Source organism: Miniopterus natalensis, chromosome 15 (assembly GCF_054644295.1).
Source record: "Miniopterus natalensis isolate mMinNat1 chromosome 15, mMinNat1.hap1, whole genome shotgun sequence".
NCBI lineage: Eukaryota > Metazoa > Chordata > Mammalia > Chiroptera > Miniopteridae > Miniopterus > Miniopterus natalensis.
Genome location: NC_142095.1, coordinates 11,659,038 through 11,677,529, shown reverse-complemented (window position 1 = coordinate 11,677,529; position 18,492 = coordinate 11,659,038). Strand labels below are relative to the sequence as shown.

At 34.6% G+C, this 18,492-nt stretch overlaps 1 protein-coding gene across 2 annotated transcripts in view; it reads left to right on the top strand.

Annotated features, from left to right (window-relative positions):
* Window positions 1-18,492, top strand: part of STT3B (STT3 oligosaccharyltransferase complex catalytic subunit B) — a 78,312-nt gene that overhangs the window by 12,216 nt on the left and 47,604 nt on the right. For both annotated transcript variants that reach the window (XR_015715696.1, XM_087824900.1), the window contains exons 2-3: window positions 10,334-10,442; window positions 15,021-15,308. Coding sequence is in view for 1 of the 2 variants with exons in the window: in XM_087824900.1 (XP_087681026.1) it covers window positions 10,334-10,442; window positions 15,021-15,308 (397 nt within the window). In the remaining variant the exon portion in view is untranslated. The remainder of the gene's footprint in view (window positions 1-10,333; window positions 10,443-15,020; window positions 15,309-18,492) is intronic.

Sequence of the window (18,492 nt, the reverse complement as noted above, 5' to 3'; positions counted from 1 at the left end):
CTAGGTAAATTGGATCAACTTTTGGTTTATATGGAATATAGAATGAACTTCATGCCTAGAAGAGAACACGAATTATTTGTTATGGTGATTGCCAAAGCACATTGTACAGAACACATATCCTAGGGATTGTAGTTCAAAACAAAATAACTTATAATTTAAACATGGAAAAAACTGCATAGCCCATCCACTTATTTTTTACAGTACATACTAGTATGTTAAATTCTTGACTACATCTGGGAAATTCTTGACTACAGTGTTAATTTTATTTAACCTGGTGTTTACCATATTTAACTTAGGAATCACTGTAGGATTTTTTTAGTGTTCCATGGAATGCAGTTTGGGAAAGACTGATTAAGTTGCTTTATTTGATAGAAGCCTAAGGCCTAATCATACTAAGTGACTTTCTCAAAGTCATAGAGCTATAATTAGCACTGACAGTCTGGCAGGTTTGAAATCTTTTTTAAAAAGTAACATAATTTTTGTGAACATCAAGTATATCCATATTATACTGGGAGCATATGTATTTTTCAAAACCAAACAAATGAGTGTTCATTTATACCATCCCACCAATTTATTTTGGTGACTAAGTTGAGTATTTTGACACCCAGGTCTTCAGTACTTAGTAATATGTCAGATTTTAACATTGCTCTGTAACTTATGAATATGCCCCCCCTTAAATCTTAAAACTTAAGATGTCCAGAGAAGCTTATTTTGAGTGATTGTTTTATTTTAGTTTATCTCTTGATGTCATTGCCCAGGCCCGAATGATGTTCATTTCTCTTATGAGCTTATTAGTTGGCCAAACAATTCTGGTTCTTTAATCATAGCAAATTATGAGATACTATTACTATATAATAATTGGATATTATTACTACATATAATGTTTATTAGTTGGAAATCTTATTTCTGTAGTATGTGAATATGTGTCCTGACTTAAATATATGTATGATAATATATATTTATATAATGCTTGTTAGTTGGAAATTTTACTTATGTAATTATTATATAATGTCAGTAAGTTAGATAATAATCTAACCTAATAATAAGTAAATGTAGATATAACATGTTTATATGTAACATTTGTTGGAGATCTTGTTTCTATAATACATGAATGTGTGCCTAACTTAAACGTGTATTACATACACGTGTGTGTCCTATGTAGCGAGAAAAAATACATACAAGCACATGTTAGCTGCCTTTTGTCTAGGATTTTTAGATTTCAATCTGTATTGGATTTAACCAAGCAAAAAATCCTAGATTTTTATTTATTTATTTATTTTTGAGCATCACTAGGACACTTATATCAACCTCTTATTTTGATGTAATTTTTTGGTGCCAGCTTCTTATTGTTCTTTCCTTTTTCCCCCAATTAGTTTAAGTATCTTTTATTATAAAAGAGAAGAGGCTCCCTCCTTTTTCAAATGGATACTTATGGAAATTGATAGGTGTCACTGCCAGTTAAGGCAAAGGTTAAGAGATAAGACTAAAATAGTGATCTTGTTTTCAATTAATATGTATTTGGAAGAAGTTTTGCTCTCTGTGTTCTTATGAATTTAATATCATTTGATATGTAATGCACCTTAGCTTAAGTGGGAGGGTATAGAGAAGCTCTAAGAGGTCTGCAGGATGTTTTCAGCTTTTGAATAATAACCTTTGTTTTCTTCCATGTGCTGCTCTAAAGTAGAGTGAAAACAAGTAGTTTGTCAATCTGATACATACAACCTGCTGTCTGCTTATGAAAGATCTTGAAATCAGAATGACCTATCCATCAGTTGTAAGAGGAGAGAGAGTAGTGAGAGTAGTCTTTGCACCCAGTTGGAACTGCTTATATGTAAATGAGTAATGGTAATTGGGTGGTATGGCAGCGGTTAATCTGTGTATTTGTAGGTCTTTTCAAACTTCAGAATTGACCTAGTAAAACAAATTACTTCTTATTCTGTATCATTAATAATCCTTTGAAATTCTATTGTTTTGCTGTTACTTAAACATTGATATGAATCTCTGTAATCACACTAGGCTTGAATATATCCTCACATATGAGTTTCCAGAGTTGAAGTAATAAAGTTAGCTTTGTGTTTAATATGATTAGACAGTGTTCATATGTATCATGTGGCAGGATTGGATTTAGATAGTTTTAAGAGTCTTAGTAGACTGGATTTTTTTCTATCTGGTGTACTTATTTAATTAGCATGTCTGGCTTGTTTTTGATCCTGCCATCTAATAAAAGGTATAGTTTGTGGCCTTAGCTGCTTTGTACTTTTCTTATACCTTGGTTGTTTTCTGTTTCTATTAGTGCTGAATTTTGTGTATGTATGAAGTATGCCAACTAATGGGACTTCTGTATATCTGGTACCTTATGTAGTCCGAGAGTTCCTAGTGACAGGGTAAAGGAGAAGAGAAGGAACAGAAGAAAACCTTTAATCCTGGATGTAATCACTGGTGTTCTAACACTGTGCTCTTCATTTCTGTTTTTATTTTCTCCTTCTGGAATTCTATTCCTTTTTTTTATTTCTTAATTCTCTTACACTTACATTGGCATCCATAACTGGTAATTTCTGTTGATGGCACTAGTTGCCTTCTCATTTACTAGGTGAATTAACCTGGCTAATTTTGTAAAATCTTATAACACTGTACTTTGCAAACAAACTTGGAGAGTTATAATTGACTGTATAAATCTTTTCATAGAATGAATTATTTTTGAAAGAGCCTGTCTGTTTGAAGAATAGAGGATTGGACAGAAGCTAGAGTGGTGTGATGTAGCTTCCATGATTATGTTATGTTATATAAAACTTTATCTTACCACTGGACTTTGTCCAGTCTCCCCTTGCTGGAGTTATGAATTAAGCAGCCATGTTGTTGAAGTCCACTTGGCAAGGAACTGCAGGCAGCCTATATGAGGCTTCAACCAACAGCCAGCATCAAGGAAATGGATTCTATCAGTAACCTAAGTGAGCTTGGAAGTAAATTATTACCCTAATTCAGCCTTCAAATAAAAACCCAACTCTGGAGACACTTTGATTGTAGTCATGTGAGACCCTAAGCAGGGGATATAGTTAAGCTGCACTGGACTTCTGATCCATGAAAACCATGAGATGATGAATGTATGTCGTCTTAAGCCATTAAGTTTGTTGTAATTTGTTACGCAGCAATAGAAAACTATACAAATGCCCTTAATTAACCTTTTCCATCTCTGAATGTTATGTATTTGCCAGGTGGTAAATCTATAGGATTTGGGTGAGTCCAAATCTATAGGATTCTAGTCTTGGGACTTGGGATCTAGACTTGGAACAGTTAAGAATGACAAATGCAGTGAAAAAACATGACACTATGAGAACATAGAGAATTAAATACAAATATAGTTTTAAGACAGTCAACTTTTAAAAACTTACTATTTCTAGGTTGCTTCCTCATTTGTTTTTCAAAGCATATTTTTGCCATCAAAAATTTGACCTAGGTTTATTTTCTGTTAGTGTTATGAAAATGATCTATCTGCCTTTCTTAGCCCTTGCACATGTTCTTTGGAGACTACTTCTATTCTTTCCTGCCTTTTTGCTGAACAGCCCAGTAAGGTTTTTGTTAGGTGTCATTTGTAAAAGCCTTCCATGAGAGCTTTAGAAGGACAGGTCTGTCCTGTATACTAGTGTTCCTGGTACACTGCACAGTGCTGGTGGACTCTGAAAAAATAAAAAAACTTGATAGAGAGTAAGTAGAACTCTTATACTGGTGGGAGTGTACTTTGGAGAGCTATTTAATATTTTTAAATATATGTGTACTCTATAACTAGGGGTGGAATTGCTAAATATTTACCCCAAAAATTGAAAACACATGTCCTCAAAAAAGACTTATAGGAATGCTCTTTTATATTTTATAAGAACAAGAATGTACAACCTTATTATTTATTGCCTTAACTGGAAACAACTCATGTATTTTGAAAGGAGAATGAATTGTCATATTCATAAAATGGAGTACTACTCAGCAACAAAAAAGGAACAAACTGATGCTACGTGAATAAATCTCAAAAACATTATGTTGAGTGAAAGAAGCCAGACATCTTAGAAAGTAGAATCTATGATTCATTTATATTCAATCCAAGAACAAATGAATCTATGGTGAAAGAATTCAGAAGTATTGGGTGTGTGTGGAAGTGACTGGAAAAGTGCATGTGGGAACTTTCTGAGGTGATAGTTTATGTATAAAATTATCAAAACTCATTGAATCAATGAGGGTGATGTATTTTAATGCATGTAAATTGTACTTCAGATTTCTTAAATGGGGGAAAAAAATGTCAGGTGTCCTTTATCCTGTCTGTTCCCTTTTCCCCTTGTATTTGCTTATTGCCTGTCCCTCCTGCAAGATTGTCAGCTTCATAAGGTCAGGGACCAAGTTTACCTTTGGCTCTTAGACTGTATACTTATATGTATAATGCCCAGGCTTATTGGCAGTGAGTCAAAAGTTATTTGTAAACTATAATTTATTCATAAGTTGGTATCCATATTTTTTGGTTGCATTTTTAAAGAAAATTATTTGCATGTAACAGAATCTTGTATTCAGAGTTTTTCTTTATGCATCTTCTAGGTTTTTCTGTTCTAGAATGCACAAAAGACATCTGTTTAAGTGTTTGTAGAGTAATCTCTATAACTTTGCCAACTATGGTTTGATATAGGTCAGTGTTTATATATTTGTATAGCAAAATTTTAAAATCAGATTTCTAATAAAAATGTGAAGTTTATTTTATGTTATTACTCTTAAACAAATGAAAGCTAAACAATTATCCTATTTTCTTCTGAATTGCATCCTGCCATCTCTCCTTAATTTCTTGAAATATAGGGCAAAGAAAGGAGACCCTATCGTTCTACTTTTTTGATACGAAAAGGCCTTAAGCTCGGCAGTAATTTGAAAAAGAACCAGGTGGTTACATAGCACTTAATTAACTAGTGCTGTTCCTTGTGGTGGTGGTGTTACTATTTTCCTTGATGAAGTAATATTAAATTTTAAGTGATTTAACGGCTGGGTCAGAAGCTTGAAAAATAAGTATAGTCTCAATTTCAAGTGTAGTTTTTTCTGAACTATTGAAGACGGTACCTCGGAGCAGTTTTCACTGCTAAAAAGCAGTGCCTTTCTATTTTGAATTATGTGTTGGGGGGGGGTCTTCTAAAAATAAATTCAAAATTCTTCAGAATTTTTATGTATATTCTGGTGAGAGAGTTCATATTTTCATCAGATTCTCTGAGACTTTTTCTCCAGAAAGATGAAAAACCCTGTTTCTCCCTCTGTTTTTTTTATGATTTTTTTTTCATTGCCAGTTGATGGTTTTGCCAACTTTTTAGAAACATAAACTTTTAAGGTCAGCAAGAAATTACTCCGTATTGAGTTGTTTACCTGTGCTGAATATTGTAAAAGTGTATTTGATATGATTTGAGTTGGTGCCCTTCATTTTTTCATTGTTTTTACGATTTTTTCTGAACTTTTCGGTGGCAGAACTAAATTGTAATTGCTGGGTTCCACAGACTGGCCTCTTCTGGGTTTCAAACCGTCTCAGACATAGATGTAAGAATGATGAAGATGAACTTCTACCTTCAATAAGCCTAATTTTTGTTATGGAGCCTCTGGCCAGAAATGCTTGTTCTCAATTATAATACCAATTTTGTAGGGGAAAATATATATTTCTTAGCAAAATTTTTAGGAATGTAAAAATCTGATACTTTGTGGCTGCACGTATAGATTTTAGAATTTTAAAAAGCACTGATTTTTTTTTTTTTTTTAAAGGCTTTGATTGCATATGTGAACTATGGTAGAGCAGTGTTTTTAGTACTAATGGTACCTTCAACATTCAGATTATTTAACAAATAATTATTGTGTGGTAAGTATGTTCCAGGCATATCACCAAGTGTTTGGATATATATACAGGGTCTCTGTTGTAATGGAATTTATTTTCTGGCAGGCAAACATGTAAACAAAAAATGATCAAGATAATTTTAGTTAGTGATAAAGGCTCTTAAAAAAAAATGTGCTAGCTAGTGTCTGGAATGGGGCTACCACTATAGATGTGGAAGTGAAAGAGGCCTTTTTGATGTGATTTGCGAATTAAGACAGTTTGATAGTGAGTTAGCTAGCCTTGTGAAGATCTGAATTAAGAGCATTCCACCAAGCAAGAATAAGTTTGGCATATTGAAGGGACAAAAATAAGACCCCCTTGGCCAGAATATAGTAAGAAATGTGGTGTGTGGATAGTTTTAGGTTAGGGCAACATCAAGTGCTGAGATTGGTAATTGTGGGAATTAAACCCTTATTCAGACTAATTTTTTTTAAAAGTAGAACAAAAATTCATTTGGCTGCAGCAGATGTTTTTCATTTCTATATATAACTCTGAATGGTGTTATGAGTGATATAGAAGATGAAAGACTTTAGAGGCCAGAACATAAAGAGGAACTCAGATAGCATTGACTAAAGTATATGGAGTGTTCAAACAATGAAAATTTAATTAAACCAATTACACTACTTTTATTACCTTCTACTTGAATAGTACATTTCTGTAGAATGAGTAGTTTATTTTAGAGTGGGAGTTAAAATGTTTTACACAATTCATAACCTCACACTAGCACTAAGTCACTTTACTTGGGACATTTGTGGGTAAATGTTTTAAAATTGGGTCATACATAAAGTGTTCAGTGGCACTTTAACAAACATTCATTGAACTTAATATATGCCAGGCACTGTGCTTAATGCTAACTATAGGAAGATCGACTCATTCATCTTTGCCTAGAGACCAAACCAAACCATCTCAGTAAGTTGTCATGCAGATTAAATGAACTAAAGGTACTTATTAGAACAGTATCTAATTCATAATAAGCACTCATTAAATGTTCACTATTTATTTTTGTTATTACTATTCACTTAGGATGGAGCCTAATAAATAAATTCATGCTGTTTATTTAGTATGCTGGTTTGAAAGAAGTTCCCAGTGAAGGCATAGTTCACAGTGTTGGTGTGAAGACTCTATACTTTCTCTGAGATCAAGTAAGATATCTGCTATTGAGAGAACTGTGATTCGGAGAATCTGAGTTTCCGGAAGTTTATTTGCTGGATCATAATCTGTAGAGGTTGAATAAAGCAAATTTATCTTGGAAGTACTAATATACTGAGATATTTGTGAGGATAAGTCTAAAAAATTATATTTAGACTTCCTACCAATTCTAAAGCATGAAGTAGAGCAGAAAAGTCAGCATTAAATGAGAAGAGAAAAATGGACAGGTCAGTTTCAGGGACAGAAATTACAGTACATACCTTGAGGTGCTTGGCTTTGGTACTGTGTCTCAGCGAGGTGTGTTTTATTTGGAAGTTTGGTTTTCAGATGGTCTCCTTTAGGGAAGAGCCAAGTTTTTATATAGCTTAACATAGATTTTCTTATTTTAATAAAGCCGATCATAGTTAAACAGAGGTCATAGGAAGCAATGTGGAACTCTGAAATTAGAAAAGTCGATCTTTTCTATAAAGCCAATATCTTTATTAAAAGACCGCTTTTCTTCCTTGTGTTTTCATACTACAGTTTTTGCTACTATATTTGAAGAAATAGGAAAAGCCTTTTTCTTTTATGTAAAACCTAGATTAATGCTAGAGGGAAAAGAGACTAATTGAAATAGTTAAGTATTAAAAGTATGTAATGAAGAAGGTAAGCTTCCATTGATTTACTTAGGGTGGAGGCTCTGCTTTTACATAGTATAATATCTTACTTGAATCTAAGTGAAATCCAACAGGAACTACAAATTTCCCACCACTACAGATTTTTGGCATTTTTCCTTCAGAAAGAGAAAGAGGGAGAATGACTTCTTAAGACAGACAAAATAAGTCTTATATAGATTTTTTTCATTTATGAAATTGATACACGAATAATTTTCTCACTTGTCAGTGACAAGACTGCTTCAAGATGTAAGGAAAATGGGATAAAGAGTAAAAATGTTACTTTTAAATTTGATAAAACAGAAACAACCACACTTAATTTCTATGTTATTAGAAAATACTTAATAACAGGAAAGAGGAAGAGATGCAGAACTAATTGTTAAACTTTAAATCTCATAAGTAATTTGTTCAAATCAAAATACTGATAGATTTTGGTGATGATTAGTAAAGAAGACTATCTCTTGGAAGATGTTACAATAATGGCCAATAGGATCAACAGAATTAACATGTTAACATATCTGTCTTGCAATCTTTTTCTCTTTTCATGAGAACCGAGACTTTGCTTTCTATCAGATGAGTTTTTGAACCATGCATAACATCTGTCTTATAAAAATGAATGGCTTTTTTTAGATCAAATAGAAATTCCTAGTTCCTGTTCCTGGTTAAAAATATGAAGGAAAAATTCTGTGAGAAAAAATACTTTCCTATTCTTTCTCCTTTCTTTTTGATACATCAGATACACAAATGATAGTATACATTATTTTCATGTTATCATTAGACATTGTCCCAAAGTAGTGTAATATTTATGTGGCAAGCTTGTCTATGATGGCAAGAGGGGTTGGCGTAAAACAAGCCTGTGTTGGGTGGAAGAGAAATGAAAGGTAGCAACTCTTGGAAAATAAAGTGTACCCATGCTTATGCACAGGGGCTATGATGGCACCTACCACGTGGCTGATACTGATAGCCTCCTCCCTTCTTTGTTCATACCTGTCTTCAGATGTCTCAGCTAAGCCTTTCCCCCTACCAATAGTTTCTGTGTGGCTATTCTCCATCTTTTGCTTCATTGTGCTGCTGTAGGATCTTAAATATACACTTGAACCTTCCCAGGGATATTTTCCTTAATGGATAGCTGTCTGTTTCCTTTTCTCTTGGTGGGTGGGTGGGATGAAGACTGGTGTCTGCTACTATGCGACCTTGCTGACATCAGTTCTCAAAATACTTTTCATTTTTGAACTTTTTACTATTTAGCCTGTCTTGTTTATCTTGACAATCATTTTTGACCCTCAGATGTATGTTTCTTTTATCATAGGTCTTTATTTTATAATAATAGTAGCAGTAGCCTTCAAGTGCTTTAGAGACTTTATATTTTTACTCATCAGCTACCTTATGATGTAGGTGCTGTTGTTATCCCTCTTTTACAGATGAAGAAACTAGAGTACAGAGAATATAAGTCATTTTCCTAACCAAGGTCACAAAGCTAGTAAAGTGTAGAACTAAGATTCAAAGCCAGGCAATATGATTCTAACACCTTCACTCTTAACCTCTAGGTTATACTTCCTTTCTGGTCACTGTTGCTTATCTTAGCCCCCTGATGATATTCTTATTTCTGTTTCCTATGTTATTAAGTTTTCCATTAGTTGATTTTGATACTTAGCTTTTATGTTGCTCACTTTTCTCAAATGTTTGATTTTTGAGTGTGTGCTTTTTTTGTTGGTATTTGATCAAGTCTGTCTAAAAATGCAACAGTGCTTACTTATTAGAGCTAGTGATTGTGGGAAGGAGAGTCGTGACTTGCTGCTGGGAAGGATATATCAAACTAATATTGGATATAAGGATTTCCTTTTCATGTTCTTTCTGTACAGCATTGTTCTGCTTTTTGATTCACTTGTGAACATATGTAGTGCAGACACTTCCTTGCTTGGCAATGGTAGGGGAAGGGGATCCACCTGCCTGGCTAGTTGTTCCTAATGCCATTACTCTGAGGATTTCTGAAGGATTTTCTCCTGCCCCCCATAGCTGCTGTAAATGAAATATGGTTTGCAGTTTACTTCTGTTTGTGGTTTGGGCTGTGGTTTTTTCATTTTCATTTCTTCCTATTTGTCTTATGTCTTCCATTGCTGTTACACAGTACTATTATAATTTTATTCTTATGGCTTTAGTACTATTGTGATATATTCTTTAGCCTGTAATTTTTAGGGTTTTAGGATTGAATGTGACTGTCAAATGTGCTCCTTTCATTTTGGTGATATCTTCTGCCAGTAGTTCTTAATTTTTTGAGAGCCATTGACCTCTTTGACCATTTGGTGAATTTTATGTACTCTCACCCAGTTTTTTTACTCAAATGCAGCTGTGTACCATTTGTACCCCAAGCAATGGCCAAATGTTAACTTGAGCATTAGTAGTTTTGTAGACATTGAGCATAACTGGTTGGTAGTCATTGGAGTAGGAGGTACTTTGCTTTTAGTCATATTAGAGGAATGAGCCTATTTCTTGGAAAATAATTTGTTATTCAAGTTTGAGGAAAATTGCTATAAAATATATATTTATATAGCCATAGACTTAACTGTAAAGACACTTATATTTAAAGTATAATATTAGAAAGAACTGTTTGTAGGAAGCAGTTTTGTAATAATTCTTTTTTTCTTGTTTTCTCCAGGTTTAACTATAGATCAACACATCATCTTGCATCTCATGGGTTCTATGAATTTTTAAATTGGTTTGATGAAAGAGCATGGTATCCACTAGGAAGAATAGTAGGTGGTACTGTAAGTATATTTGCAGTTATTTATGTTCATACCATAAAATTTTATAGTTGAGTAATTCATAAACTGCTAAGATGATGAGGATTCTTGAAAACTTTGTATAGTTAACTAATGAAATGTTCTGTGGCTGATTAGCCAGAGTTAATTTTCTAAATCTCTTTTCTTGACACTATTCCACCCCCACCCCTCACATCCCTACCTGTTTTTGTGTTATCTCACACTACCACTATTTCTGACAAATGGTGAAGGCTGTGAGGGGATGGGGATCTCTTGTTATCCTGTATCCTTAGTTCAGATTATTTGTGTGCTTGTGTCCCAGATCTGTCCTAAATTACTCTAGGAACTGAATATCAGTCATAGTTCACGGGGAATTATTATATTCAGAAGATGACTTCAGGGAAAATATTTTTAGTATTTGTGATGTAGGGAGAATATTTAAGAGGAAGTGAAAGACGACACCTATTGGGGAGACATGCATGTTTATATTGTGGGTTTTTTCTTTTTTTACTTTATTGTTGAAAATATTATAGATGTCCCTTTTTCCCCCCTTGACTCCTTCCACCCTGCACCTACTCACCCCAGGCCTTCACGACACTATTGTCTGTGGGCTATGCATATATGCATGTAAATTCTTTAGTTAATCTCTCCCCACCCCACCCCCACCTTCCCTCGGAGATTCGTTAGTCTGTTCCATGCTTCTGTGTCTCTCAATCTATTTGTTCATCAGTTTATTATGTTCTTTAGATGCCACATATGAGTGAGATCATGTGATATTTGTCTTTCTCTGCCTGGCTTATTTCGCTTAGCATAATATTCTCCAGGTCCATCCATACTGTACCAAAGGGTAAGAGATCCTTCTTTGCAGCTGCATTGTATTCCATGGTGTAAATGTCCCACAGCATTTTTACCTACTTATCTGCTGATGGAAACTTGGGTTGTTTCCAGATCTTAGTTATTGTAAACTGTGCTGCTATGAACATAGGGGTGCATAAATTCTTCCTGATTAGTGTTTCAGGATTCTTAGGATATATTCCTAGAAGTGGGATCACTGGGTCTAAAGGCAGTTCCATTTTTAATTTTTTGAGGAGCCTTATGTGGCTGCACTAGCCTGCATTCCACCAGCAGTGTACCTGGATTCCCCTTTCTCTACATCTTCACCAGCGCATGTCATTTGTTGATGGTAGCCATTCTGACAGGTGTGAAGTGATATCTCATTGTGGTTTTAATTTGCATCTTTCTGATAATTAGTGGTGTTGAGCATTTTTTCATATGTCTCTTGGCCATCTGTATGTTTTCTTTGGAGAAGTGTCTATTCAAGTCCTTTGCCCATTTTTTTAATTGGATTGTAGGGTGAATTAATATTTTACAAAGGAGGCAAGAGCATACAATGAAGTAAAGATAGTCTCTTCAATAAATGGTGTTGAGAAAATTGGGTCGGTACATGCAAAAAAATGAAACTAGGTAACAAACTTACTCCATACACAAGAATAAATTCAAAATGGATAAAAGACTTAAATTTAAGTCGCGAAACCATAAAAATCCTGGAAGACAACATGGGCAGTAAAGTCACCAATACATCTCCTACGGCAAGGGAAACAAAGGAAAAAATAAACAAATGGGACTACTTCAAACTAAAAAACTAATGCACAGCAAAAGAAATTATCCTCAAAATACAGAGGAACCCCACAGTATGGGAGAACGTATTTGCCAAGGATACATCTGATAAGGGGCTAATTTTCAGAGTGTACAAAGAACTCATACAACTCAACAAGTGGAAGACAAACAATCCAAGTATTGAAGTTTACCAATTTTATTAGATTTCTTAACCCAAAGAAATTTTGACTTTATTGATGATCTATTAAATGTTTGTCTTCTATTGTATTAATTTCAATTTATTTCCTTCCTCCCACATTCTTAAGTTTATTGTGTTTTTTCCTGACTTTCTGATAAAGTTTGCTCAATAATTTCCAAACTTTTTTGTTATTAATGTATTCATGTTAAAGCCATAAACTTCCCACTAATCAGTATTTTAGCTACATTGAGTAAGTTTGATATATAGTATTTTCATTATCATTGAAATCAAAATGTATTTTAATTTCCATTATAATTTCTTCTGATTCATGGGTTATTTAGTATTTAACTTTTAAGCATAGAGGGTTTCCTTGTTATCTTGTTTTGATTCATATTTCAAATATATTCTGTTTAGAGAAAAATTCTGATTCTGTATTTTCATTCCTTTGAAACCTATTGAGACTTAGTTTGTGGCCTATAAGTGCTCCCTCTGTGTTTGGAAAGAATATGGTTTCTGTGATAGTAAGATGTGTTTCCAATTTGAGGCATGTACTTATCCTTGATGTAAATAGAGATAAAGATACAAGGAAAGTAGCCATGATGGTTTCCAGGGCAAATTAGGAAAATACTGAATGGTAAGAGATGTGGTAGTTGGCTATTACCTACCCTTCTTGAGGTGCTAATCTTGTCACACACCTTATTGTATTAGTATTTGATAACCCTAGTTTGCTTATTGTGTTTAACTTTGTATCTTGAATTCATCCTCACTGGAGTCTTATTTTCTGAGATTCTTGGTATCCTGGTATTAGGAACCATCCCTATAAGAATCTTTCTCTTGCCTACGCTGGAGCCCTTAGGGGTTTCACATTTTTAAGGACAGATTTTTGAGGTCATTTGTTAGCTTGAGGTTTCTTATACCTGAAGTTGTTATAAATGTGGAATCTGTATTCACATATGATGAATGAGTTTCTTATTTCTCATTTGTTTCTAATGATGGGAAAAATTTGTCTAGTTTCACGAGTAGGCCTTGGCTTTGTGCTGGGAGTTAGGCCTTTTCTTTGATACATATATTGAGCGATAATCCCCCAACTTCTAGTCCTTAAAGTGTGTATCAGACCTAGAGTGTGTTTTTTTGGGGTTCTATGGCATCGGTACCTCTAATTTGAACTTCCTCTTTATTTTTGGCATCTGGAAGGTTCCCTTTTTTTTAAAGCTTAAATATGCCTTTTTGTTGTGGGGTGGGTTTTTGTGTGGTTTGGTTAGGGTTTTGTTTTTTGTATTTTCAATCAGTATTTCTGTGTATTTTGGCTGTATTTGGTGTGTCAGCTCAGTCTGCCATAGGATCATGGATATATTAACTTATCTTTAGAGGCATTTTCAAATTCATTTTCATGTTCATTTAATATGACTGACAAAATCATACTCTGGGACCTGGTATTGCCTGTGAAAAGAGACAAAATTTTAATTTTTTATAATGATGATGGTTGCCACACCTCCCCTCCCCCCCCGCCCCTTTATTCTATTCTGCTTCTGCACATTCAATAGGTATTGAGCATCTATTTTGTGTCAGTCATTGTGTTGGGTGCTGGGGAAAAATGTTCCTGCTCTTCTGAAGCTTATATTCTTGTGAGGGTGTTTAGTTAATAGACAATAAATAAACTAAGTAAAATAAGTAGTATGGGAAATGGTGGTAAGTGATAGAGAAAAAGCAAGGCAGTGGGTTAAAGACCTTGGGGAATTTGCTGTTCTAAATAGTATAGCTAGGAAAGGAAATTTATGACATTCTTTGAAGCTTTTGTGGTAGAGAAAAGAATCTTTTAGGATTTAGTTAAGGATGGACGTGTAAAGACACATTTTAATCACTGATGAATTGCTCAAAAATATCCTGTTTACTTTGAATCCTCTTACTGTTTTATGTTCCCTGTTTAGAGTGAGGATGAAGAGTAAACTGTTATTTTACGTTGTAGAAAAACTCTCAACCTTCTAGGAGTCCCAAAATATGATCATTGCTTTTTTTTTTTTAAATATATCTTTATTGATTTCAGAGAGAGGAAAGGAGAGGGGGAGAGAGGGGGGTAGAAACGTCAATGATGAGAGAGTCATTGATCGGCCGCCTCCTGCACACCCCAGACTGAGGATTGAGCCCGCAACCCCGGCGTGTGCCCCAACCGGAAATCAAATCCCGATCACCTGGATCCCAGGTCGATGCTCAACTGCTGAGCCACTCCCGGCCGGGCTCATTGCATATTTTGATCATTGAGTTCACAAACTGATTAGTCCTTCATTTCCTAGCTAGAACTCTATGCTTTCCAAATCTTGGCTTTGAAAGGAGGAAAGAACCATTTATAGATACCACTTAAATTATACTGCACATTAATTACTCCATCTTTTCTCCTTTTCTCATTCCTTGATACACATAAGTATGGGCAAAACTGGAGCATGTTAAAACCCTAAACTTAAGGATAAGTTAGACTAGGACCCTGTTTTATAATGAAAAAATAGTGGAATTAATAAGTTACCCACAGTTTTCCATTGAAGAACATTTTCAGCATTAATAATCATTCTATGTGATCTTCTTTTATATGAATATGTATCTCTCCATATATGAGCTTTTTCTTTGTATCCAATCCACAAGTACATTTAATTTTGAAGCATGTAAGGAAGGAAAACTGTTCTGAGATCTTATTCTCAAACTTACTGTAAACAGTATGTAATAATAAAGAACTTATGTTAGTGTTTTCAGCTACCTTATTTTATGTGTCATTAAATTTTTTCTTTTTTTCTTCCTAGGTTTACCCAGGGTTAATGATAACAGCTGGCCTTATCCATTGGATATTAAATACATTGAACATAACAGTTCACATAAGAGATGTATGTGTGTTCCTTGCACCAACTTTTAGCGGCCTTACATCTATATCTACTTTCCTGCTTACCAGAGAACTTTGGAACCAAGGAGCAGGACTTTTAGCTGCTTGTTTTATTGCTATTGTACCAGGCTACATTTCTCGATCAGTAGCTGGATCCTTTGATAACGAAGGCATTGCTATTTTTGCACTTCAGTTCACATACTACTTATGGGTAAGTAACATTTAATTTTTTGCTACCATTAATACCCTTGAACTTTCTACTGAGATGCTGTAGGTTGTACACATTGTCTTTTATCAATTGTAGTTGCATACAGAGATCTGTCACTATTCATAATAGATTTAATAATGATTAACATTTAAAAATACGTCAGGTACTGTTCTCTCTCTCCCCCATATATATGTTGTGTGTGCATGTGTGTATAAAAAAATTTGACAGTAATTCTGCTGTCCATTTTACAGATGATGATAATATCCTTTACTTTATAAGTCAGCTCCAAAAAAGAGACTATCAAAAAGAGAAGCCATTGATTTTGTTTCTTTTTTCGTGGGGGGAGAAGGGTCAGAAATACTGAGGAGGTTCAGATGTGGCTCAGTGTCTTGGGATTTTGAATTTTGTTTGCAAAATTAGCACTCTTTTGCGGTTGCCAAGTTAATTCTTCCCAATCTGTATACCTTTTATTTCCATTTCTTGTCTTTTTGTATTAGCTAGTATTTCTAGTATGACGTTGAAAAGGGGTGGTAAGAAAGGACATCCTTGCCTTGTTCCTGATCTTAGTGGGAAAGCTTCAAGTGTCTCACCATTATCTATGATGTTAGTTAGAGATTTTTTAATATATATATTATTTTCAAGCTGAGGAAGTTCCATTCTTGTTAGCATGCTAAGAGATTTTTATCATAAATGGATGTTGAGTTTTGTCAAATGCTTTTTCTGTACCTGTTGATATAGTTACATGATCTTTTTCCTTTGACCTCTTGATGTCATGAATTACATTAATTACTTTTCAAATATTGAACCAGACTTTTATACGTGAATAAATCTAGCTTGGTTGTGGTATATAATTCTTATATACATCGTTGGATTTGATTTGCTAGTATTTTGTTGAGGGTTTTTGCATTTGTGTTCATAAGAGGTATTGGCCTATAGTTTTCTTACAATGCCTTTGTCTGGTTTTGGAATTAGAATAATGCTGGCCTCATAGAATGAGTTAAGAAGTATTCCCTTGTTTCTGTTTTCTGAAAGACATTGTAGAGAATTGGTATAATTTTTTTCTTAAATGTTTAGTAGAATTCACCAGTGAACCCGCCTTGGCTTGGTGCTGTTTTGAAAGGTTATTAATTACTGATTCAATTTTTAAAATAGATATAGGCCAATTCAAACAGTCTGTTTCTTGCATGAGTTTTGGCAGATTTTGTCTTTAAGAAATTGGTTCATTTTATTTAGGATATCAAATTTGTGGACATAGAGTTGTTCATAGTATTCTTTTATTATCCTTGAAATGTTCATGAAATCTGTAGTGATATTTTTTCTTTCATTTCTGATATTAGTAACTTATGTCCTCTTTTTTCTTAGCCTGACTAGAGACATCAATTTTGTTGATCTTTCAGAGGATTTGACTTTGAGAGAACCAGTTTTGGCTTTCATTGATTGTTCTCTATTGAGTTTCTGTTTTCAATTTTATTGATTTCTGCTCTAATTCTTCTTTCTTTTACTTCCTTTTTTACATTTATTGTATGCTGAATTTATTCCCAGGCTTTAAGTTTTTGTTTTTTCAGTTTGTTCTGGGATATCTTTTTCCTTTGTGTAATGTTCTCTTCTGGTTTAGGAACAATATCTGCTCTTTCTCAGTAAGGATCATCTTAATGTGGCAGGGAGAGTTTATGTACGGGTTAATCCAGCCCACCCATGAGCTCTTATAAGGATCACATCTTGGGAGCTTTGTTCACCTGCCATGAGTTCAATGACCCTTAAGTTCAGCATTATTTTCTGAATGTTTAAGCATGTGCAGCAAAAATTCAGCACTCTTTTTGGGTCACCAACTCTGCATCCATCCCCAATGTTTGGCATTGACACCCCTCCCAACTCCATTTAACAATGATTTGGCACTCACAGCTTCTGTAAAGTGATATCCTTCAGGTGCTTGGTGGGTTTTTGGGTATATATATCCTTAATGAGTGTTCTAAAGGGAACACAAAGATTTGAACCTCTTAATTTGCACAATTTTGTGGGATTTTCTGGATCCAGTGAATAGTGAACCGTTTTCAGAGATTCACCTCAGAACTTTTAAAGCATTTTTGGGTTGTTGGGGGTTTTTTAATTTTTTTAATCCTCACCTGAGGATATGTTTTTATTGATGGGAGGGAAGGAGGGAGGGAGGGAGGGAGGGAGGGAGGGAGGGAGGGAGGGAGGGAGGAACATGGATCAGTTACCTCCCATATGCACCCTGACCGGATATCAAACCTGCAACCTAGGTACTGCCCTGACCGGGAACTGAATCTGCAGCCTTTTGGTGTATGGGACGATGCTCCAACAAACTGAGGCACCGGCCAGTGCCCTTTTTTTTATCTTGTTTTTTTCTTCAGACTACTGGGCCCAAAAGCAGCATATGCTGTGGCAACCCCAGGCTGAGATTCTCCTACTTCCTTTAGATTTAAATTTCCCTTCCTTTTCTAGTTTCCTAAGGCTGAAACTTTGATTATTGGTTTAGATCTTCCTCTTCTAATACATGAATTCAGTGCTATAATTTTCCCTATATTGTGGTGCATAACTGTGTTGTCATCTTAACAATATTGTTTTCCAATCTCTGAATGAACATGGGGTGTGTTTCCATTTACTCGTCTTTAATGTCTTTCAGCAATGTTTTATGATTTTCATTGTATAAGTCTCTTACCTCATCAGTAAAGTCGTAAGTACTTTATTATTTTTGATGCTATTGTAATTGGAATTTTTTTGGTTTTTTCAGGTTGCTCATTGTTAGTGTATAGAAATGCAACTGATGTTTGTTGACTTTGTGTCCTGCTACTTTGCTGAATTCATTTATTAGCTCATAATTTTTTGTATGTGTGGAATCTCGGGTTTTCTTCATATAAGATTATATTATCACCCTGGCCGGGTGGCTCAGTTAGTTGGAACGTCATCCTGTACACCAAAAAGGTTTTGGGTTCAATTCCCGGTTAGGGCATATGGCTAGGTTGTGGATTTGATCCCCAGTTGGGGCACGTATGGGAGGCAACTGATCAATGTTTCTCTCTTTCTCCGCCCCCTTCCTCTCCCTCTAAAAGTCAATGACAACGTATCCTTGGGTAAGGATTAAAAAGAAAAATAGATTATATTATCTGCACACAGGGATGATTTTACTTTTTCCTTTCCAATTTTGGATGCCTAACCCTAACTCCTG